Source organism: Mustela lutreola, chromosome 10 (assembly GCF_030435805.1).
Source record: "Mustela lutreola isolate mMusLut2 chromosome 10, mMusLut2.pri, whole genome shotgun sequence".
Classification (NCBI taxonomy): Eukaryota; Metazoa; Chordata; class Mammalia; order Carnivora; family Mustelidae; genus Mustela; species Mustela lutreola.
Genome location: NC_081299.1, coordinates 55,215,343 through 55,240,374, shown reverse-complemented (window position 1 = coordinate 55,240,374; position 25,032 = coordinate 55,215,343). Strand labels below are relative to the sequence as shown.

At 37.1% G+C, this 25,032-nt stretch overlaps 2 protein-coding genes across 4 annotated transcripts in view; one reads left to right on the top strand and one right to left on the bottom strand.

Moving 5' to 3' along the window:
- Positions 1 to 6,946, bottom strand: part of IL12RB2 (interleukin 12 receptor subunit beta 2) — an 82,815-nt gene extending 75,869 nt beyond the window's left edge. For all 3 annotated transcript variants that reach the window (XM_059137810.1, XM_059137812.1, XM_059137813.1), the window contains exon 1: positions 6,866 to 6,946. The gene's annotated coding sequence lies outside the window, so the exon portion shown is untranslated. The remainder of the gene's footprint in view (positions 1 to 6,865) is intronic.
- The window catches only part of LOC131810512 (uncharacterized), a 48,543-nt gene continuing 26,316 nt past the window's right edge, over positions 2,806 to 25,032 (top strand). Inside the window, exons 1-3 of the mRNA XM_059138522.1 lie at positions 2,806 to 2,866; positions 4,415 to 4,461; positions 6,494 to 7,201. Coding sequence (XP_058994505.1) covers positions 2,806 to 2,866; positions 4,415 to 4,461; positions 6,494 to 7,201 — 816 coding nt within the window. The remainder of the gene's footprint in view (positions 2,867 to 4,414; positions 4,462 to 6,493; positions 7,202 to 25,032) is intronic.

Below are 25,032 nucleotides of genomic sequence, written 5' to 3'. Positions count from 1 at the left end.
TGAATATTCTGGCATAAAAGAAATTATGAATTGAGCTAGAAGGTAACTGAATTATGAAGGAACAGTTACATGAAGATTATATAAGTTTCTGCTTCCTGACTACATGGGGTATCTACAGGGTATCTTTCAATATGCACTGGAGCTATGATATTCTCCAAATAAGTAAAATATTTAATATCAAAATATTTTATTAGCTCCTATAAGAATTTTTTAATGTATAAATTTTAAAGCATAAATATGAAAACATACAAAAAATACATATGAAATACATATATAAGAAATATATATGAAATATACATATGTATGAAATACATACATATATATATGAAATAAACAAAGTCAAGTTTAAGGTTCAGTTTATATTGTACATTTATCTACACACAGACTTGTTCATTCTCTTTGAATACCCAGTAAAATACTTTCTCCTTTTATAAGAAACTCAGAACCTCAAAGACCTTCAAGTAAATGAGGTATCTTCCAATAAAATGAAACCTCCTATCAACTGTAAACAACTTTCAGACAACCTGCTTGGAGGGTTGATATTAAAACTACAACTTTATCTTGAATCAGAAAATCAAAGAGTATGCTATGTCATTGACTCATCACTCAGATCGTGACAGTTTCCAGATAGTAAAAACAGTGCCTCAGTGAGGGGGACAAGGACCAGCCAGAAATATAGTAACTGGCAGAGAACAGAGACAACAATTACCCCTCAGTGAGTCTTTCTCCACTGCTCCAGGAAGAAGCACAAAATATGTACTACTGCAAAATCATATTTTACTAGGCTAGGAAAAACCCTTATCACAGGTGATCATTTCATGTAGGTAGGAGCACTTTCTTCTACACTTTCTTCTGTAGCACCACATTAAGTTCAAGGGACAGTGTGGAAAAGAAAAAGGCTAGTGAATCTCAGTCCCACTTTTTGCTATTAACTTAAGAGTGCCATTTCTTACAGTAGGTATAGTAATACGGACCTAGACAAAGTTACTGGGAAGATTAATATGATAGTGGCATGGACCCATGAGAATACCTAGAATCAAGTAGGCGCTCCACTGAGGCTAGCTCCTATTTTCCCTTCTGGGTCCTGCTTTTCCATTTCTTTCTTCTTCTTCTTCTTTTTTTTTTTTTTTAAGATTTTATTTATTCATTTGACAGGTCACAAGCAGGCACAGAGGCAGGCAGAGAGAGAGGAAGGGAAGAAGGCTCCCCTGCTGAGCAGAGAGCCCAACATGGGGCTCAATCCCAGGACCCTGAGATCATGACCTGATCTCATGAGCTGAAGGCAGAGGCTTTAACCCACTGAGCCACCCAGGCACCCCTTGCATTTCTTTTTTAAATCACTTATGACTTTCACTGTACTGGAATTATATGTTTTGTTAAACTAGGTTAAAAAAATCATATGTTAAGCTCTCTTTATTCTTAAACCTAGATATCAAATAATTTAGTAAGTCAGAGGAGGAAGGAGCCTCAAAGGTTTGCTATTAATTGCCATGGTCCTGCTGCTTTCTTCCCCTCCGAACAGCTGGCATTTGAATCTGGGCGACTGCAGAACAATCAGGTGATGTACATCAAGGCTGGTTATCTTACAAATGAATGCCCTTAATTACCCAGTTGACTCAATGAGGCGGAGTACAAAATTCTTCTCTTTTGCTGGCAAAGCTATTTACAGACATGTCTTTCCGGTAGCAGCTCAATATAAAGACAACACTTTGGAGGTCATCTCTTCCACCTTCCCCATTTTATAGATAGATAAACTGAGGCTTAGATAAAGAGAGGACTTGCCAAAGGTCATTAATAGAAGAATCCAGATCAGAACACAGGTACCCTGATTTCTAATCCAGTATTACCTCTAGCATGTGAAACTGCTCCTGATCAGTAGCGATGGTAGCAGCATATTATTAAAAATAGTGTTGGGGCACCTGGGTGGCTCAGTGGGTTAAGCCTCTGCCTTCGGCTCAGGTCATGATCCCAGAGTCCTAAGATCGAGCCCTGCATGGGGCTCAATGCTCAGCAGGGAGCCTGCTTCCCTTCCTCTTTCTCTGCCTGCCTCTCTGCCTACTTGTGATCTCTGTCAAAGAAATAAATAAAATCTTTAAAAAAATATATAAAAAATAAAAAGTGTTAATGCTCACTCTACCATTAATACTAATGCTATAGTTTGTTGATCTCTTACTATATTCCAGGCAAAATGCACATTACATACAATCTTTATGATATGCACTAGTAAAGCAATTATGATGCCTGATGCTTTCATCTTCAGAAGCTTGAATCACTATTTCTTTTCTTTTTGCTGAGATTATATGACTTGTATGATTTATTATGCCTCAAATAAGGCAAGAGGCTTACAAAATATCAAACTGGAGTCAAAGACTGTATGTTTACTGAATATACAGTAGCTTTGCTTCATGGATATATAACAGAATATGGTTATGCAAGGGAACATTTCTACCAACAAGTGGCATATTGATGATTAAGTGCAACCTGATATAAGTGCAACCTGATCAATTGTTCAAAACTTATTCTGCCAAAAAAATCTAATGCCAAAACCTGTGGTGTGCTTCTTATATGCTTACCCTAAAATGAAGCCATTAGTCAACAAATACCACTCAAAATCAGTTTAACTACTCATTCTTTTTTTTAAAATTTAAATTCAATTAATTAACATAGTGTATTATTAGTTGTAAAGGTAGAGTTCAGTGTGAATCATTATTTCTGATACTCTCCTCGCTCTCTCAAAAGAGGATGAAACCAACACAAAAACTGCATATATGCAGTATGTAACCACCTCTAAGGATCTACTCCACCATGAAGATGGAAAAGGATAATCACATCGACCAAGTAGATAACTTGCAACTTGACCATTGGAGTGAGCCTTCTTTTCCATGACTTCTCATGAGCTAAGTCATGAAAAAGAACGGTCTTCTGACTGAAGCATTATTTCTTTTTTCCTCCGAAGTCTGCCATATAGTGAAAAATCTCACAAGCCATAACATGGATAAATGCTGGCCTATCAGGCCCTGATCATCAAATCAGCCTCTTCATGATATCATGTTAGGTAGTGTGACAGGCAAAGAAAGTAACATCACCTCAACCCTTTCTGCTTTTTCTTCTTTCTACCCAATAGTCCCAAAACTCTTTACATGAGCAGAACTGGATAGGACAGACATCTGTTTTCCTTTCTTACACACTTTTGAATTTTCTTTCATTTCACTGGTATTTGTAGTTTAAGTTTACCTATACATAAGAACATTCTTTTCTTGCTTGAAATCACGAGACTTCTGAAGTTTTGCTACTTTTTTTTTTTTAAATTTCTGTGGGAGGGTTCTCTCCTTTCCTTCTTTATGACCTCTTTATCATGTTTCTTTTACTTACTTACCTTTTTTTTTTTTTAAATAGGCTCCATGCCCAGTGTGGAGCCCAAAGTGGGGCTTGAACTCTAGATCCTGAGATCAAACCTGGAGAACCAAGATTAAAAGCCAGACACTCAACCAACTGAGCCACCCAGGGGCCCTACTTCATCATTTGTCATAACAAAAGTTCCCTTATACTTTTACCCCTTCTTTTATATTTTTCTGAAATGTTCTTCTGTCAATTTTATTTGCTTTTATTTACATTTCAGATATACCACACTGGACATAAAAGATAGGCTCTTGAAATGTTGTATGTAAACAAACTACCTTGAAAATGCATTAAAGAATTTTATCCCATCCCCACCCTCAAATCATTTGTAGTGTGAATTATCTTATAAACTAAACAAGCATTCCCACAAGAGAACTACAAAAAAGAAACAAAGAAAGGAGAAACAAGACATGGATGGAGTCTTGAAGAAACAAGGAACTTTCAAATCAACTTGTGTTATTTGTTATGTTTCTTTTTTTCTTTCTTGGATTAGCTCCAAAAGCTGACAATTTTCACAGCACTTGTTCAATTAAGTTTTAACAATCCAACCTTCTCTATTTTCACTCTCTGCATTCTTCTAGAGCTAGAAATAAAATAAGCCATTTACTTTTGGGAAGGATGATATACTGAAAAGAGCACAGTATCTTAGGGTCTGAGGAAATAGATGCCATCCTGGTTCCTCCACTTTTTTCTGTGTTACCATCACAGTTAACTTCACACTTCAAAGCCTCTTTTCCTTGTTTGAAAAATGGCAATTAACCTTTATCAAGAAAAATAAATCTCTTTCACTAAAATTTTCTTCCTTGGTTTATTGGAAGGGTCTCCTTCCATCGTGAAGTCTCTATTTGTGGACAAGGGCATGAGGTAGGAGGTTTATCTTGCATCTTGGGTATTATGAAATCCTGGCAAGTTTTGCATTACCTTGTAGCATCAATCACCTAGTCTTTATAAAGTGCTAGAAGACGTCAAAAATATTAAAGCACATTACAATTACTTTGTTTTGGAAATTTTCTAGGAATTTCACAACTGACGATAATTGGAGGCATACCGACAGGAGGTGTGGTGAGCTAAGACTAGTGATCATCATACCACAATTGTCCTCAAGATTTCTTATATAAATGAATTCAGCTGAAGGCTCAATACCAATAACCCCATGGTTCAACATCTCTGCCTGATGTTTTACTCAATGTTTACCTCTTCCTCTGCATACCATATAAAAGAGATGTAAATTAAGATTCTATTCTTAATCATTTTTTATAGGCATTTACTTAGCCATTTAACACAATGCAGAGCATATAATTGAGTTGTTAATATTTGATCATCTGCCACACAAAGTAAATATTGGTATCTCAATTCTATAGATGGGGAACTCTACAAGTTGGAGACAATACAAAGAAACCAGAAGCAAATTCAGAATTAGGTAAATTAGAATCACCTACCATACTTGAGTTTCCTTATCTGTAAAATGAGAATAAAAATAACACCTTCCTCACCGAATTATTGTGAGGGTTAAATAAGAAGCTCTTATTACAGTGCCTGGTATATAATAAGAGCTCAGTAAATATTATTATCTGCTATTCTTATGGTACGAAAAAGGGTGTTATCACTTACTTTTCACTTATTTTTCAAGCACAGGCTTGTTTTTTGACCCCTCTCTTTATCTACTTTTCTTTACCTTCTTTACCTGAAGATTAATTTGATCAAAACTAGGTCCTATAACTCCCTTATAATAGGTGAATTTATGCCACCTATCATCTTTGACGTACTAAGTGTTCTCATAATTATTGTCTTCCCAAACACTTTTAACATCTTGAGGACAAGGATTGCATCTTACATTTCTTTATATTCACTACAGTGACCAGCACAATGTCTTGAACATAATAGCTATTCAATACGTTTGTATTTAAAAAAAAATATTATTGTTACCATTAGCAAAGATCACTACGATTCCAAGAGCAAAAAGGACTGGACAAGCCTTCTTTGGGATTTGGCTTACATTTTTATGTTGGTCTGCACAAATTTAGGTGTAGAAGTTGAGAACAGTGTTGAATGTTATTGCAAAGTTGACATATAACCAGAAAATAAAGCAGGTATAGTAATAAAAACATAAGTTCATGCTTGAGAAATGACATGCAACATCTATAGAGAAGATTCTTCTCCCATAAAAAAAATCTTTCATATGTATTAGAATTTTTTTCACCCTAGAACTCATTCTAACACAGGATTCAGAGCTTGCCAAAATTTGGAAACTGACCATCCTATGTAATCATCATGGTATTTCAAGAAACAAGACACATCAAAAAGGCATGTTGCAGACTCTTACAGAGCTTTTCATGCCTAACAAAATGCTGGTAATGATTGAGGATTTTTACATTACCATAACTCTTAGTCACTAAAGTCCTTTTGATTATACATTGGACAGAGAAATAGGGCACTGTACCATTTCTAGTCAATGAGAAATGAGAATATAATGTTTGTCCAAGTGGAAGTGGATATAATGTTATCAGCCAGAGGAGCAAAGGCAAGAAGCAGAGAGTCTGGAGCCAGAAACCTGTAACTTAACATCTCTGTGAAAGTTCCCACATCTGTAAAATGAGAATATTAATAACAACTTCCCAGTTTTTTAAAGGATTATACACGTTAACAATATATACCCAAAGGCCAGGTACATAGTAGTGGTTCAACAAAGACTTTTATCCACATAGGATATACAGATAAGGGATTATAACAATTATTCTGAGTTAAGGGATAAAGACTGATTTTGTCCTGTTCTCTAGATATACCTGGGAACAGCCTTTTTGTATGCTTCTGGGTTGCTATATTGAAGATGTCCATCTAACCACGCACTTAATTTCTTACAAAGTTTATATTTAGTGCCCCTAAACCAAGTGAGAAGGGCGTTCTTAAAGGCATTTTACAGATGAAAAAATGGAGTCCGGCCAGGGGCTAACCAGGCGGCTTGTCCCAGAACATCCACTAGTAACTAACTGGCCAGGTAGGGACTCTGGGTCTGTCTACAGAGGCCACAGGAAAGTGCTGCTCATAATGGGGCTTTACACTCCTCCTGCAAGACTAACACTCCTCAATATCCTAGTCAGAGAAGGTTTATTTTCTAGGCCAAGTCACGCCTGCGAGCGTGGACCAATACCGGACCGGAGTGGTGCCCTCAGCCCTCTCCCAGACGCCAGCCCTCCCTGTCCGACGCACCCACCATCTGTGTCCTGCCCCAGGGAGAGCCCGGGAGGCTCAGTCTGAGCGCCCCCTCCCCTCCAATCGGCCGAACTCCAACCTTGACCTTCATGGGCACATCAACACTCAGGGAGTGAGCACCTCCATGAGGAAAGAGCCCCGGCCTAGCCTCCCGGGAGGACCGAAGCACAGATGCCCCAGGCATTTCGACACCCCGCTAGATCCGGATCCGGAGGTCTCCGGTGCCCCCACCCCACTCGAGCCACTGGTCACTCACCGCGCGTCGCGGGTGTGCGGGCGGCGGCTCAGGCCGGCGCGCTCCCGGCGCTCCCCGCGCACGTGTCGCGCTAGCCCCCGGCGCTGCGAGCTTCCCGCCGCCAGCGCGCGCCCTCGGGCCGCCGAGTCCGCGGCGCGCGGCTGGGTAGACCCCGAGGGTGGGCGCGGCGGCGCCAGGGCTCGCGGATGTGGTGGCGAGCGAGGAAAGCGGTCGCAAGTTTCAGCGGCCGGACGCTGGGCCCCGCCGGCGCCTGCGGTTTCCACGCCGCCCTCCCAGCGGGCCGGGGCCGCGGCCCGGTCCTGCCACCGGTGGGCTCCCAGCGCCGCCTTGAGCAAGGTAATTATCGCTCCGCACCTGCCTTCCCCCCTACACAAAATGCGGGCAGTCAAGTCTTCGCGTACGATTGAGCGAGAACTGACTGAATTAGTGCGGGCAATTCTGTGCAGGGTATGACAAGCACGACAAAACCATGTTCTCGGCTTGCACAGCCACGGAGGAGCCACTTTGCTGACGCTTATTAGAGTGAAAACTTTCCTCAGAGAGGTTCTTCCTCTGCGCGCTCCGGGCTGCCCGCTCTCTCCACACGCAGGTGCTAGACTCTCCCCCGTGGGCCCGGAGAAAATACTAGCGCTTTTATTTGGGGTCAGCTATCTAAAAAACGAAGAAATGAACATTCGATAGCTGGCATGACACCGACCCTTAAGGGTCCCACCTTCGAGGTGTTGTTTCAGGGTTCTTAGGGAAGAGGGAAAGCTGCACAAAATGCAGAGGGGATGACCAAAATGCAGAAGGCCAGTGCCCTTCACTTATGACAGTATTTACTGAATCCAGGAATTCAACTATACGACATATAATTTTTTTTTTAATGTAGCGGTAAGAAATAAGAACTGTCACATAGACTACGACACACCGGTTCTTATCACTTAATAGACTTTTGATTAAAATGTTATTGAAATGTCCCTTTTAGACTTATTTAGAAATATATGTTTATTATCCAACACTCCTGTTCATTCATAAAAGGAAATAGCAGAATAAATTGATTAAAATATTCTTCAGATAAATTCACATTGAGTCCAACACCGCTGATTATTTTTTTATTTCACCCAGCATCATCCTCAGTGACATAAGTTTTTTTTGTTTTGTTTTGTTTTTGTTTTTAAATAAGGCAGCATCCCACTGTTGAGTCTGGGGGATTCTTCCAGTCCACTAAAACCAACCCAAGTTTGCTGAGCATCTGCAGAGCCAACCACATCTCTGTACTGTTTGGGCAGAAGGCAAAAGACTCCCAATTTTGGGATAAGTTAAATACCAAAAAAATGTGCTTTTTAGAATCAACAATGTACACTAGATTACTTTTAGGAGATGGTGACGTATTGTAGTTTACACACTTTGGCAGTTTGACTCCATAAATAATTTGATAAAAATTAAAACTTTAAGTTGTAGAATCTTAACATTACTGGTGAATGATTGTGAAAATCATTTGCAAGAAAGTCAAAGAGTTATCTTGTTAAAACTGAGTTATTTTTTATGCTATTTATCTTTTGCACCAAAAAAAACCCCAAACAAATATTGTGCTCGCTTTGGCAGCACATATACAAAAAAGGCAAATATTCTAAATTTGCTGAACTTTTCTGTAATGTTATGCATCTCTCAGTAGTATGTTACCGAATAGATTTTTCTGGAAAAAAATAATCACTATCCCTTCAGGGTAAAAATAATATTTTAACACTGAGTGAGAAGGTGCTATGAAGAGAACATTCGAAAACAAATATCTCAAAATGTTATTATTTTAGGGTGTGTGGGGTAGAGGGCTGGTAAAATTGTTTGTCACCTACAAAAAAGAACACTTAAAAAACCTTGGAAACAATTTGCTGTCGTTTTTCAATTTTTCAGTTAAGTAGCTCAGCAAATTTTAAACCCATTTGTTTAAAAAAATATGAAAATGCAGCAGTTTCTGGAAAACAACTAATCAGTAACAGACAAAATTATGATAACAAAACGTTAATAATAAGCTTGTATAATTCAAGAATAGCGTTATTTTTTCAATTTTTTTAGTAAAAAGAAAGGCTTTTATTTGGTTAATAAATTATTCCAAAATGTATTTTACTCCTTATCTCATATTAAAGTTTAATTTATATTTTGTGTACATTTTACTACATATATTAAGTATATATTTGTAACACATATTTATTAATGTATATATAAAATTTATAAGGAAGCAAAAAAACAGCTAAACGTATATTGCAATGTATTCTCAATTCCTTTTTTCCTTTAGGAGTGCACAATCTAGGGGCATCTGGGTGACTCAGTCAGTTAAGCGTCTGCCTTTGGCTCAGGTCATGATTCTTCGGTCCTAGGACTGTGTCTCATGTTGGGCTCCTTGCTCAGTGGGAAGCCTGCTTCTCTCTCTCTCCCTCTGCTTGTCTTCTCTCCCTCCCTCTCTCTCTCTGTCAAATAAATAAAATCTTAAAAAAAGAAAAGAAATGCACAATCTAAAACATTCTAATTGCAGCATATTATAAAATTGCCAAGTCAGATACAGGATGGTGTCCCAAATGCACCTGAGCCATTTTCTTTAAGAGAATGAATGAACATGTTGGAGAAAGGACTTGAATCTGATGGTTAAGCAAACAAAACACATTATAAAAATACAATAAGATGCAGGCAACAATGATGGCCTTCATTATTTTCTTCTTTTCCCTAGATGCAAATAAACAAGATGACCAATCTTACATAAATATTATTAGAGAAGTTATCATCTAAGTCCATCAGTATATCATTCAATTAGGGTTAAATATTGAGAGAAGACTTGTGTTAATAGTTTCTGGTAACAGTAGTTCTATCCTCCTTCATGTTCTTTCCCTGTGTTGTAAGCTCCATGAGCACAAGGACCACATCTGTCTTGCTTAGTCTTTTATGTCCAGCACCTGGCACAATGAGTGGCACATGACTGGTGTTCAACAAATGTTTATTGAGCTGAATTTACTTGTTCTAGAGAGATCTCATTCTCTTTGGTCAACCAAATCTATAGGTGGTATTGAATCTTCAAAACTTTCAAGTTAAAAGAAAAGTAGTTGGAAAATTATATGTAGCTTTTCTTAGAATCCAGTGACCTTCCATATGGAATCTAGCCATCTTTTTTTTTTTTTAACTGTTCTTTATTTGATAGACTGTAAAGGCCTTTATATTTTCTTCCTTCCTTTCTCTCCTTCTTCTTCTTCTTCTTCTTCTTCTTCTTTTTTTTTTTTACTATCAGGGAGTTTCCCTCATAAATGCATGTCTAGTATCAGGGGCTAACTGTGTAGTTAGAAAAAAAAAAATCTTGCTTTTGAGATTCTGAGAATAAGCCCTAAATAGTGGAGAAAACCTAATGAGGCAAGAGCCTAACATACAAGCCAAAATATCAACCTAGTATGATTATTAAGTCTACGGGTGTGAAATGACCTTCTGTAAAGCTGTAGCTAGATGTTTTGCAAATCAAAAGCTCAATTAAGTGAATAACCACAGTGACAATGACAAAGACTTTTCTAGGAAATACTAGTTCAGTTTCTATTTCTGCTACTTTTCCATTCCTTTACGTCTATTTTGTTTCATTGTTGATACCAAAATTTCTAAAAATACTAACTCACACAGTGCTATGACAATTGTGTGTCATTTGTCAGAATAAATACTAAGAGATGGTTGCCAACAGTGATTTAGGGCATCAGACAAATGCTGGCACCTGTTAAACTTGGTAAGAAAGTTTGACATATATCTTAACCTTTTACTTTAATAAGGAGATAAGAATCTAAGGTTAATTATTCACCCTTGCTGCTTCACTTTGCAAAATTTCATTTCTGAAAGTTTTCACTTAATTATTCATCTATCCAAAATGTTACACTTATAGGGATACCAATATAGCTCCTAAACATATTTGTAGTATCATATGTTGAAAGGCTTAAATAAAATACTGTAGTTCAAGATTCTTAGATTATTAGTAATCCCCAAAGATTCTTAAAATGCAGAGTTTTAGGAAGCACAGATGTTTACAGATGAACAAACTACATGGAAAATGCCATCTCTTGGAAAAAAGTGAAGTGTATTCAAGAGATTTCAAGATTGCCATAGGCTTTAGTAAATGAAAATAAGGTTAAGGAGTAAAGTAAGACATGAGGCAAATTTAAAACCCTGACAACCACAGGGTCCCACCCAATATAAACTTGATTCACAGTCTGACTCTGCTATTCTCAACAGCTAAATCTAAGAGACACAAGAGTTATAGGATCCATGGATTTCATTATATAATGGCTTATATCCCTGTCATCAGAGGCAGAACTTTGGTGGCCCAAGAGAAAGTGTTTTCTAGATTCTTATGAAGACGAGAGTGTTTCACATAAAGGACAAATTTCTCACAAATATTCCTATACAAAATCACACGTTTCCTTTAGTTAGTTAGTTAGTTAGTTAGTTATAGAGCTTCTCAATGAAAGCCTAACAAAGAACACTCTGAAACATGGATGCTTGGTGTACATTAACATTCTATTCTGTATTTCATTACTTGAGGCTCCAAATAGGCCTTTGCTCCATACTTAGTGAGCAGCGGTGGCTGCCTAGTGGGATTGGACTCCTTTGCTTGTAATCCCAAAACACATGTTACCTACACCCTACACCCCTTCCACAATGTAAAGCAGTGAAACAGAAACAGAGAATGCTCCCCTTTGGAATGAAGAAACATGTGAGATGCTGGATACCACTGGTCTGATCTGCTGGGCGATGTGTTAGGGTTTTTGATTTTTGACCTATAGGATCTATGCTAAAACTGAACAGGAGGAATCTCAATTAAGACAAACACAATAAAGTAATAGCAAATTTTAATAATTTGTCATCTCTCCTCCAATCTCTTCTCCAAAAGTAATAGTTTTGTGAGACTCTTTCCACATTTTTCTTCATGCCTTTATAGGTGTATAAAAGCATGACAGGCTTCCTCCCACATTGAAACAAAAATTGAGCCGTGTTATTATTCACCTATCTGTCCATCTATCTTTGTTTTGTTTTTCTTTACCACATAGCATAAACCTCATTCCATAACATATACAACTGATCTAATTCTGTTTTCAAGAACTACAATTTCCATACTGTGTATGTACTAAAATTTAGTTAACTATTCTCTTATTTATAAGTCTTCAGGGTTTGTTTGTTTTTTACTTTTCCCCACAAACAAAAGTTTAATATATTCACCAAAATAAAAATATTTTATGTATATACAGATATATGGACATTTTATGTGTTTATAATAGAATAGATTCTGTTTGTAATAGAATCTCACATATGTTTTGTTGAATCAAAGAATATGAGCTTTTTCACTTTAATGGATTATGCCAGATTTTTATCCCAGTTGTAGTAATTCACACTCCTACTAGCATATAACATTATCACTAACAGTGAATGTTATCTATCTTCTGTAATTTTTATTACTCTAACCGATGAGAAATGGTATCTCATTATTTTAAACTCTATATCCCTCACTACCAACATCTTTTTTATGTCTGTAGTTTTTACAAATAAGTATTATCAATTAATCTCAGTGTATCTTCAAATAGCATATAATTTAAGAACGTCACAATATACTTCTATCTTCATACCTCCCAAATATTTCACTGTACGTTTTACTTTCATAAATAATACAAACAAAAACCACAATACATTGTTACTACTTTTGTTTTAACTATTTATCTTTTAAAAAGAAATTTAAAAATAGAAAACAAAAGTTTTTTTTTCCCACATAACTATGATTACCAGCACCATTCTTTTTTTTTGTATAAATCAAAGTTTCCATGAGTTATCATTTCACTTCTAAAGAAATTCCTTCAGCATTTCCTATAGTGCAGATATATTAGTGACAAATTTTCTCAGTTTTTGTCTAAAAATGTTTTTCTTCCACCTTCATTTCTGAAGAAATTTTTTAGTGTATGTAAAATGACAGGTTTCTTTTTCTCAGCACATTGAAGATATTCCACAGTCTTCTGGCTTGCATTGTTTCTGATGAGAAGTCTGTGGAATACTCATCTTGTTTTGTTGTATGTAATATCTTTCTTTTTCTCAACCCCTTCGATATCTTCTTTCACTGATTTTCAGTATTATATTTTGATGTGTTCCTGTGTGGTCTCCTTGGGGTTTATTCTGTTTAGTGTTTGTTGAGCTTGTTAGATCTATGGGTTTTCTTGTTTGTTTGCTTGGTTGGTTAGTATTTTCAGTTTTTCCTGACTTTGGAAAAATTTTCAGACATTTTTTCTTTTTTTAAATTTTATTACCATATAATATATTATTTGCTTCGGGGGTACAGGTCTGTGAATCATCATTCTTATAGCACTCACTGTAGCACATACCCTCCCCAATGTCTATAACCCAGCCACCCCATTCTTCCCACCTCCCTCCTTTCCAGCAACCCTCAATTTCCTGAGATGAAGAGTCTTTTATGGTTTGTCCCCCTTCCTGGTCCCATCTCATTTCATTCGTTCCCTCCCACCGCCCCCACGACCCCCTACCCTGCCTCTTAAAGTCCTCATATCAGTGAGATTGTATGGTGATTGTCTTTCTCTGATTGACTTATTTTGCTTAGTATAATACACTCTAGTTCCATCCATGTTGCTGCAAATGGCAAGGTTTTGGCGTGGGGGTTTGATGGCTGCATCATATTCCATTGTATGTATACACATCATCTTCTTTATCCAATTATCTGTTGATAGACATCTAGGCTTTTTCCATAGTCTGGCTATTGTGGACATTGCTGCTATAAACATTTAGGTACATGTGCCTCTTTGGAGCACTACATTTATATCTTTGGAGTAAATGCCTAGTAGTGCATGCAATAGCTGGGTCATAGGGTAGCTCTATTTTCAACTTTTTGAGGAACCTTCGTGCAGTTTCCCAGAGTGGCTGCACCAGCTTGCATTCCCACCAACAGCACAGGAGGGTTCCCCTTTCTCCACATCCTCACCAACATCTGTTGTTTCCTGACTTGTTAATTTTAGCCATTCTGACTGGTGTGAGGTGGTATCTGACTGAGGTTTTGATTAGTATTTTCCTGGTGCCAAGTGATGTTGAACACTTTTTCATGTGTCTGTGAACCATTTGGAGGTCTTCTTTGCAGAAATGCCTGTTCATGCCTTCTGCCCACTTCTTGATTGGATTGTTTGTTCTTTGGGTGTTAAATTTGATAAGTTCTTTATAGATTTTGGATACAAGCCCTTTATCTGATATGTTGTTTGCTAATATCTTCTCCCATTCTGTTGGTTGTCTTTTGGTTTTGTTGACTGTCTCCTATGCTGTACAAAAGCTTTTGATCTTGATGATATCCCAATTGTTCATTTTTGCCCTTGCTTCTCTTGCCTTTAGTGATGTTTTTAGGAAGAAGTTGCTGCAGGCTGAGGTCGAAGAGGTTACTGTCTGTGTTCTTTCAAGGATTTTGGTGGACTCCTGTCTCACATTGAGGACTTTCATCCATTTGGAATCTATTTTTGTGTGTGGTATAAGGAAATGGTCCAGTTTCATTCTTCTGCATGGTACTGTCCAATTTTCTCAACACCATTTGTTGAAGAGACTGTCATTTTTCCATTGGACATTCTTTCCTGCTTTGTTAAAGATCAGTTGACCATAGAGCTGAGAATCTATTTCTGGGCTTTCTATTCTGTTCCAATGATCTGTGTGTCTGTTTTTGTGCCAGTACCATACTGTCTTGATGATGACAGCTTTGTAATAGAGCTTGAAGTCTGGAATTGTGATGCCACCAACTTTGACTTTCTTTTTCAACATTTCTCTGGCTATTTTGGGTCTTTTCTAGTTCCAAAAAAATTTTAGGATTATTTGTTCTATTTATTTGAAGAAAATGGATGGTATTTTGATAAGATTGCATTAAATGTGTAGATTGCTTTAGGGAGCATAGACATTTTCATAATATTTGTTCTTCCAATCCATGAGCATGGAACATTTTTCCATTTCTTTGTGTCTTCCTCAATTTCTTTTATGAGTACTTTATAGTTTTCTGAGTACAGATTCTGTGCCTCTTTGGTTAGGTTTATTCTTAGGTATCTTATGGATTTGGGTGCAATTGTAAATGGGATCAACTCCTTAATTTCTCTTTCTTCTGTCTTGCTGTTGGTGTATAGAGATGCAACTGATTTCTGTGCATTGATTTTATATCCTGACACTTTCCTGAATTCCTATATGAGTTCTGGAAGTTTTAGAGTGGAGTCCTTTGGGTTTTCCATATAAAGTATCATATCATCTGCAACGAGTGAGCGTTTGACTTCTTCTTTGCCAATTCAGATGCAATTTCTTTCTTTCTTTTTTTCTTTCTTTCTTTCTTTCTTTTTTTTTTTTTTTTTTCTTTTTTTTTTTTTTGTCTGATTGCTGAGGCTAGAACTTCTAGTACTATGTTGAATAGCAGTGGAGATAGTGACAGCCCTGCTGTGTTCCTGACCTTAGGGGGAAAAGTCTCAGTTTTTCCCCATTCAGAATGGTTTTGCTGTAGGTTTTTCATAGATGGCTTTGATGATATTGAGGTATGTACCCTCTATGCCTACACTGTGAAGAGTTTTGATCAGGAAAGGATGCTGTACTTTGTCAAATGCTATTTCAGCATATTGAGAGTATCATATGGTTCTTGTTCTTTCATTTATTAATATATTGTATCACATTGATTGATTTGCAGATGTTAAACCAACCTTGCAGCCCAGGAACAAATCCCACTTGGTTTTGGTGAATAATCCTTTCAATGTACTGTTGGATACTATTGGCTAGTATTTTGGTGAGAATTTTTGCATTCATGTTCATCAAGGATATTGGTCTGTAATTCTCCTTTTTGATGTTGTTTTTTTCTGGTTTTGGGATCGTGGTAATGCTGGCCTCATAAAATGAGTTTGGAAATTTTCCTTCCATTTCTGTTTTCTGGAACAGTTTCAGGAGAATAGGTATTAATTTTTCTTTAAATGTTGGTAGAATTCCCTGGGAAGCCATCTGGCCCTGGGCTCTTATTTTTGGGAGATTTTTCATGACTGCTTTAATCTCCTTACTGGTTATGGGTGTGCTCAGGTTTTCTATTTCTTCCTGGTTCTGTTTTGGTAGTTTATATGTCTCTAGGAATGCATCCATTTCTTCCAGAGTGTCAAATTTGATGGTGTATAGTTGCTTATAATATGTTCTTATAATTGTTTGTATTTCTTTGGGGCTGGTTGTGATGTCTCCTCTTTCATTCATGATTTTATTTATTTGGATCCTTTCTCCTTTCTTTTTGATAAGTCTGGCCAGGGGCTTATCAATCTTATTAATTCTTTCAAAGAACCAGCTTCTAGTTTCGTTGATTTGTTCTACTTTTCTTTTGGTTTCTACTTCATTGATTTCTGCTCTGATCTTTAGATTTCTCTTCTCCTGCTGGGTTTAGACTTTCTTTTTGCTGTTCTTTCTCCAGCTCCTTTAGGGGTAAGGTTAGGTTGTGTACTTGAGACCTTTCTTGTTTCTTAAGAAGGGCTGGTATTGCTATGTATGTTTCCCTCAGGACCGCCTTTGCTGTGTCCCATAGATTTTGAATAGTTGTGTTTTCATTTTCATTTGTTTCCATGAATTTTTTCAATTCTTCTTTAATTTGCTTTGGGATGGAATGTTCTGAATATATCTGTGATGTCCATCTGGTCCAGTGTGTCATTTAAGGCCTTTATTTCCTTGTTGATCTTTTGCTTAGATGATCTGTCCATTTCAGTAGGGGGTGGATGTTAAAGTTCCCTAATGTTATTGTCAATATGTTTCTTTGATTTTGTTATTAATTGGTTTGTATAATTGGCTGCTCCCATATTAGGAGTATAGATACTTAAAATTGTTAGATCTTCTTGTTGGACAGACCCTTTATGTTTGATATAGTATCCTTCCTCATCTCTTGTTATAGTCTTTGGCTTAAAATCTAATTTATCTGATATAAGGATTGCCACCCAAGCTTTCTTTTGATGTCCATTAGCATGGTAAATTGTTTTCCTCCCCCTCACTTTAAATATGGAGGTCTCTTTGGGTCTAAAAGGTGTTTCTTGCAGACAGCGTATCGATGGGTCTTGTTTTTTTTTTTTTTTTTAATCCATTATGATACTCTGTGTCTTTTGATTTGGGCATTTAGCCCATTTGCATTCAGGCTAACTATTGAGAGATATGAATTTAGTGTCATTGTATTGCCTGTAAGGTGACTGTTACTGTATATTATCTCTGTTCCTTTCTGGTCCGTTAGTTTTAGGCTCTCTCTTTGCTTAGAGGACCCCTTTCAAATTTCCTGTAGGGCTGGTTTGGTGTTCGCAAATTTTTTTAGTTTTTTTTTTTTTTTTTTTTAAAGATTTTATTTATTTATTTGACAGAGAGAAATCACAAGTAGATGGAGAGGCAGACAGAGAGAGAGGGAAGCAGGCTCTCCGCTGAGCAGAGAGCCCGAGCGGGACTCGATCCCAGGACTCTGAGATCACGACCTGAGCCGAAGGCAGCGGCTTAGCCCACTGAGCCACCCAGGCGCCCCAAATTTTTTTAGTTTTTGTTTGTCCTGAAAGCTTTTTACCTCTCCTGTTTTCAATGAACAGCCTAGCTGGATATAGTATTCTTGGCTGCATATTTTTCTCATTTAGTGCTCTGAATATATCATGCCAATTCTTTCTGGCCTGCCAGGTCTCTGTGGATAGGTCTGTTGCCAACCTATATTTCTACCATTTTAGGTTACAGACCTCTTGTCCCAAGCTGCTTTCAGGATTTTCTCTTTGTCACTGAGAGTTGTAGGTTTTACTTAGATGATGCGGTGTGGACCTATTTTTATTGATTTTGAGGGGGATTCTCTGTGCCTTCTGCATTTTGATGCTTGTTTCCTTTGTCAAATTAAGGAAATTCTCTTTTATAATTTGCTTCAATATACCTTCTGCCCCTCTCTCTCTTTCTTCTTCTTCTGGGATCCCAATTATTCTAGTATTGTTTTGTCTTATGGTGTCACCTATCTCTTGAATTTTCCCCTTGTGGTGCAGTAGTTGTTTGTCTCTCTTTTGCTGAGCTTCTTTATTTTGTCATTTGGTCTTCTATATCACTAATTCTCTCTTCTGCCTCATTTATTTTAGCAGTAAGAGCCTCCATTTTTTATTGCACCTCATTAATAGCTTTTGTGATTTCAGCTTTTAGATTTTAGTTATTTTATTTCTCCAGAAAGGGATTTTATTGTTCCAGAAAGGGATTCTGTAGTTTCTTCCATGGTTTTTTCGAGCCCAGCTAGTACGCTGATAGTCATCATTCTGGACTCTAGTTCTGACATCTTACTAATGTCTGTATTGACTAGGTCCCTAGCCATTAATATTGCCTCTTGTTCTTTTTTTTTTTTTTTTTGAGTTGAGTTTTTCTGCCTTGCCATTTTATTCAGATAAGAATAGATGAATGAGAGAACAAAATACTAAAAGGGTAGCAACGACTCTAGAAAAATATACACTAACCAAATCAGAGGAGACCCAAAACCAGGAGGAGAAGAAAGGAGGTTAAAAATATTGGTGTGAGTGGGTGCGCACGTGTGTGTGTGTATTAGACTGGTGAATATAAAAGAGCCACACCTGATTTTGGGTGTTTTTTTGTCTGTTAGAAGAGACTGCCTTCCAAAATTTAAAAAAAAAGAAAAACATATATATAATATATTAAACATATATATTATATTATATATATATATATTATATAATATAATATATATTATATAATGCCCAATCAAAAGACACAGGGGTAATGCTTTCATCTTCAAAGCAATAAAATGCAAAATAAGACAACAATTAAATGGACGTAATTAATGCTGGATATATATATATATATATATATATACATACATACATACATATATATATATATATCACACAATGAAAGGATGGAATATGACCATAAAGATGAAAATTAAGACAGATTCTAAAAAAGGAACTGGTAAGATAAGAAGTTGATTGAAAAATCAAAGAAAGAAAAAAAAAGAGGAAAGAATGTGATCAGGCTGGAGACTAGAACAAAGCCATGCACTAGATTTAGGGCATATTTTGATCTGTTAGAAGGAACTGTATCCTGAAATTTTAAAGAAATTTTTAAAGAAATTAAAAAAAAGTTATTGATAAGATAAAATAACAATGTTGAAATAGGAAAGAGGAAAAATTAAAAAGTAGAATAAGGAAAAAATAACACTTAAAATTTTAACTTTGAAAGACTAAAGAATCATGGGGAAAAAGCCATGAATTCTATGTGATGCATTGCCCTAGCTGTGGAGTTCTGCAGTTCTCATTGATTGGTGAACTTGGTCTTGGCTGGATGTTCTTGCTAATCTTCTGGGGATGGGACCTCTTGCAGTGATTTTCAAATGTCTTTGCCCAAGGCAGAATTGCACCACCCTTGGCAGGAACTAGGCTAAGTAATCTGCTCAGTTTTGCTCTCATAGGTTTGTTTCCTGAACACTTTCTTTACAGCTTTGGAGGACGAAAATGAAAATGGCAGCTTCCCAGTCTCTAGTCCCTGTAGGAACTGAGAGCTCAGGGCTCCACTCCTCAGTGCACCCTCACAGAAGAGCAGTCAATCACTCCCATCTCCCTGGTCTCTGGCTGCACTCTGTGCTCACCCAGCCTGTGACTGAGCGTTTCTATCTCTGGTGCACAGCCCCATTTGGAGTCTCCAAACCCAGCAGTTTCCTGCAGTGTGCTCCTGTGCTTTTCCTCCCAGAGGTGGAAGGAGGGAATCTCCCTGGATCTGCAACTTTTGGGTTCCTGTTTGAAGAGCAGTGGCCCATCTGTGCCTCAGATCACAGTTTAAGGTAACCCCGAGCTGAGAGCCCCCTCCTTGGCTTCATCTCTGTAGCTGGCTTCCCTGCTCTGATACTTGGGACCTCTACCACACTCAGACACCCTGGTCTTTTTGTGACTCTGTGGGTCCTGAGACCACACTGTCCCTGTGAGGGCTCCACCCTCCACTTGGCCTGTGAAGTGACCTCCCTCAGTGGGGTAGACTTCTAAAATTTCCAATTTTGTGCTCTGCTGCTCTACTGCTTCCTGGGTTCCTGCCTCTCTCCCAGTGGTCTATCTTCCTGTATATCGCCTCAGGTTCAGTTCTCTGCACGTCCTACCTTCCAGAAAGTGGTTGCTTTTCTGTTCCTAGCTTGCTGCTCTTCGTCTTTTCAATCTCCTGTTGACTTTGTAGGTGTTCAGAATGGTTTGATAACTATCTAGGTGAACACCTGGGACCTAATGATTTTTAGATCTCCTACTCCTTCACCATCTTGCTCCTACCCTCCAGACATTATTTCTTCAAATATGTCTTCTGTCCCTGCTCCTAGTTCCAATGACATAATTTTAGAATGCCTTATTTTGTTTCCTTAGGCTTTGTTGTTTTTTTCTTCCCAGCTTTTTCCCCTCTCTTTTCTTTAGTTTGGATACTTTCTATTGCTGTGTCTTCAACTTTATTACTCTTTTATCTTCAGTGTCAAAGCTGTTAAATGCATCTAATTAGTTTTCTATAAGATATTAAAATATTTATCAGCTCTACAAGTTCTATTTGATTTCTTTTTTATAGCTTCCAAGTCTCTTATTTAAATCCTTGATTACATTTATTATAGTTGTGTAAAGTTCTCATCTTCTATTTCTATAATTTCTGCTATTGCTAGGTTTATTTCTATTGTCTGATTTTTCTCCTACTTACGAGTCACATTAATTGTGCTTCTTTGTCCATTTAATACTTTAGTTTATTGAGCCCTAGAGATTGTTAAAGTTATACGATCTACAAAGGCTAAAATATTTGCTATCTGGCCCTTTATAGAAAGCATTTGGTAAACTTGCTGTAGATGTATAGAATTGTATTGAGTATAATTGTTAGTATATGAAGTGCACAGCATGCAATTTTCTTTTAAAGTCCTACTCCCCCCTTTTATTACAATTAATACATCATATTCCCTTTTTTGGTAGAGATTCAATACAGAAGAGTGAAAAACAATATGAACAATCCCATTATTCCCCACCCCCATCACAAACTCAACAGTTGTCAACATTTTGTTTAGGGAGATTTGAGTTCTCTCATCATTTCTATCAGTCCTTCTACACTACACTCTGAGAGCAATGCTTCCTGTTTTTTCCAATTTATGCAAAGTTTTAAGCAAACACAACTTTGACCTGTTAAAAATTTAACTGTTAACTGTCTACTGTTAAAAATTTCTAATCTCTACACCACCTTCTATTCACTGTGTTATCAAAGATATACCTTTATTTGTGTGAGTGTATTTGGGACCATAGACTATGTGTTATTCCTTTATTAGGATTATTCATGTTGGAATTCTTTCCATGTCAAGATATATAAGTCCACCTTATATTTTTCTTAAACAACTTCATTGCATCTATAGTAGAAATAAGTCACAGTTCATGAACTATTTCCATTCTAATGGACATTTTGTTTGTAGTTTTCTATTATTGCACATAATATTGTAAGAAATACTCTTTATATAGCTTACATATATGTTTATGAACATGTGTGGCTATTTCATAGGATTTGGGAAATACAATTTCAGTATCAAGGAAAGTGCATGTTTATAATTTTTTCAGCTATAATCGACATATAACATATTCATTTTAGATGTATAAGATAATGCTTAAATATATGTATATATTGCAAAATGATTACCACAGTAAGTCTAGTTAATAACCATCACCATATATAGTTAGAAATTTGTTTTTCTTGTGATGAGAACTTTTAAGATTTACTATCTTAGCAACCTTCATATATACAATACAGTATTATTAACTATAGTCACTTTGTTGTATATTATATCACTAGGACATATTTATTTTATAACTGGAAGTTTGTAGCTCTTATTCCCCTCACCCATTTCACATGCCACACACACCCTGTCTCTGGCAACTACCAATCTGTTCTCTGTAGCTGTGAGTTCAGTATTTGTTTGTTTTTTAGGTTTCACATGTAAGTGAGATCATATAATATTTATCTTTCTGTCTGACTTATTTCACTTAGCATAATGTCCTCAAGTGTTTTAATAATATTCTGAGATATGTGTGTGCACCACAACTTCTTTATCCATTTATCCATCAGTAGACATTAAGGTTGTTTCTGTATCTTGGCTATTCTATATCTTGGCTATTATAAATAATACTGCAGTGAACATGAGGATGCAGATATCTTTTTGAGTTAGTGTCTTTGTTTCCTTCAGAGCAGAGATGCCCAACTTCACACTTAATAATAGCAATGCAAATTAAAACTATGCTGAGACATTTTTTCTAAAAATTTGAGATACATTCAGATACAGTTCATGTACCGTATAAGTTAGTCATTTAAAGTGTATAATTCAGTGGTTTTAGTATATTTACAGAGTTGTGCAACCATCACCACAATCAACTTTAATTGTTTTCTTTTACCCCCAAAAGAAACACTGTAACCTTTAGCTATGCCCTCCAACTGCCCCCTCCCCCAATCTCTCCTGACCCTGAGCAGCCATTCTGTATCTCTGGATTTGCCTATTTTGGACATTTAATGTAACTGGAGTCAAATGTGGTCTTTTATGGTTGGCTCTTTTACTTAGCATAATGTTTTTAAAGTTTATCTATGTTGTAGCATTTAGTATTTCTGTACTCCCCCTTTTTAAAAAATATTTTCTTTATTTATTTGACAGAAATCGCAAGTAGGCAGAGAAGCAGGCAGAGAGAGAGGGGGAAGCAGGCACTCTGAGCAGTAGAGATCCCCAAGCGGGGCTCGATCCCAGGACTCTGGGATCATGACCTGAGCCGAAGGCAGAGGCTTTAACCCACTGAGCCACCCAGGCGCCCCTGTATGCCCCCTTTTATAATTGAATAATATTATTCTCTTATATTGCTATACTATATTTTGTTTATCCATTTATCAGCTAATGGATATTCTGGTTGTTTATGTCTTTTAGTGGAATGATGCTGCGATGAGCATTCTTATACAAATTTTTGTGTGGATGTATGTTTTTATTTTTCTTGGGTGTATTCCTAGGGATAAAATTGCTGGATCACATAGTAACTCTATATTTAAATTTTTGAGAAACTGCCAAAATGTTTTCCAAGGTGGCTGCATCATTTAAAATTTCTACCATCAGCAGTGTATGAGGGTTCTTTGCCAAAACTTACTATCTGTCTATTTGATTATAGCCTAGAATCTAGAGTATGTGAAGTGGTATCTCTTTGTGGCTGCCATTTGCATGAGACTGTTTTCACCTTTCACACTGACAAAAATGAAATTTTTTTAAAAACACTGAGGTAGAGGATATATTGGGAGAAAACAAGTACTGGCATACTTTGCTGGTGGGAATGTGATTTAGTGCCACTTCTGTGGAGGTTGATTTGGCTTATTTATCAAAATTTGAATTGCACATACCCTTCAACTTAACAATTCCTCCTCTAGCAATTTGAACTTGAGATATTCTTACACACGAAATTGTGGAAAACAATCTAGGTACAGAGATTTCACAACAGCATTGTTTGTCCTCCAATTTCCATTTGTATGGAATGGATTGTGTAAATGAAATACAATGGTACATTCAAAAGAATGAGGCAATTTTATATGTCTGGATATGGAATTATCCCCAGATATATTGATAAGTGAAGAAAAGTGGGATGCCAAGCATTCTTCTATGCTGTCATTTTGCAAAAAGAAAAATAGGAAAATATGTATTTGCCTGTGTATGCCTAGAATATCTCTGAAAGAATGCATAAGAAACTAAGAGTGGTTGCCCTTGGAGAAGGGAATTGAGTGGCTAGGGAAGGGTGGGAGGGAATTTTTAAATATTTAATTCTTTCTGGGGATGCCTGGGTGGCTCAGTTGGTTAAGCTGCTGCCTTCAGCTCAGGCCATGATCCCAGTATCTTGGGATTGAGTCCTACATTGGGCTCCCTGCTCAGCGGGGAGCTTGCTTCTCTCTCTGCCTCTGCCTGCCACTCTGCCTGCTTGTGCTCTCTCTCTGATAAATAAATAAGTGCAATCTTTAAAACATACTCTTTCTGTATTTTAAAATTTCAAACTATATGTATACTACAAGTTATTTTATAGATAATTTTAAAAATTTTATTTATTTATTTGACAGAGACACAGTAAGAGAGAGAACACAAGCAGGGGGAGTGGGAGAGGGAGTAGCATGCTCCCGCTGAGCAGGGCTCCCGCTGAGCAGGGAACCTGATGTGGGGCTCAGTCCCAAGACCTTGGGATCATGATCTGAGCTGAAGGCAGACGCTTAATGACTGAGACTCCCAGGTGCCCCTATAGATAATTTTTACTTAAAATTTTCTACATAAAGTCCTGGTGCTACTTATTATACAGATTCCAACTTACTTTATTGCCTCTTGCTATTATAATTGAAATCTTTTGGCTGTGTTTTCTAATTGGATATTGCTGGGACAGGGGACACTAATGATGTCTTTGTACTGATCTTGTTTTGATAAAGTATTGTAATAATATTTTATCATAGTTTATCTTTTCTTTTTTATAGTTTATCACCTAAAAATAATGAAACCTTTTGTTTCTTAACTTCTAATTCTTCTACTTGTTTGTTTTCATTGTCTTAATTTGTTGCTTTGGGAGAGTTTTCCTTGTCCCATTTTCACTAACAGGATAGCCTGTCTTTTATAGGATTATTCAAGCTTCCCATCAAGCATGGGTCTAAGGCTTTCTGCTTATTCTCTTCAGAGATAGTAAAACTCTAGTCCCAAAGGTTTTATAAGTATCTCCTTTACCCTGTGAGCTGTTCAGTTTTAGCTCTTACATGATGATTTTATTTTTGGCCTCACTTCATTTCTTGCCAGTGGGGCTGTGTTTTCCTGCTTTTGGCTTGGCTCTTTTTTATTTTATTTTATTTTATTTTATTTTATTTTATTTTCCTTCAGAGAGAAAGAGAGGGGGCATTTGTAGGTGAGTGGGGGTGTTGAGACAGGAAGGGGAGTGGCACAGAAGAGGGAGAGAGAGGATCCCAAGCAGGCTCCATACTCAGCATGTAGCCTGTTGTTGGGCTCAATCCCACAACCCTGAGATCATGACCTGATCTGAAATCAAGAGTTGGATGGTTAACCAGCTGAGCCACCCCAGTGCCCCTTGGCTCCGTATTTTAAAACAATTAAAAAGCTTGTTTAGAATTTGTGTGTTTGAAGTTAGAGACACCTT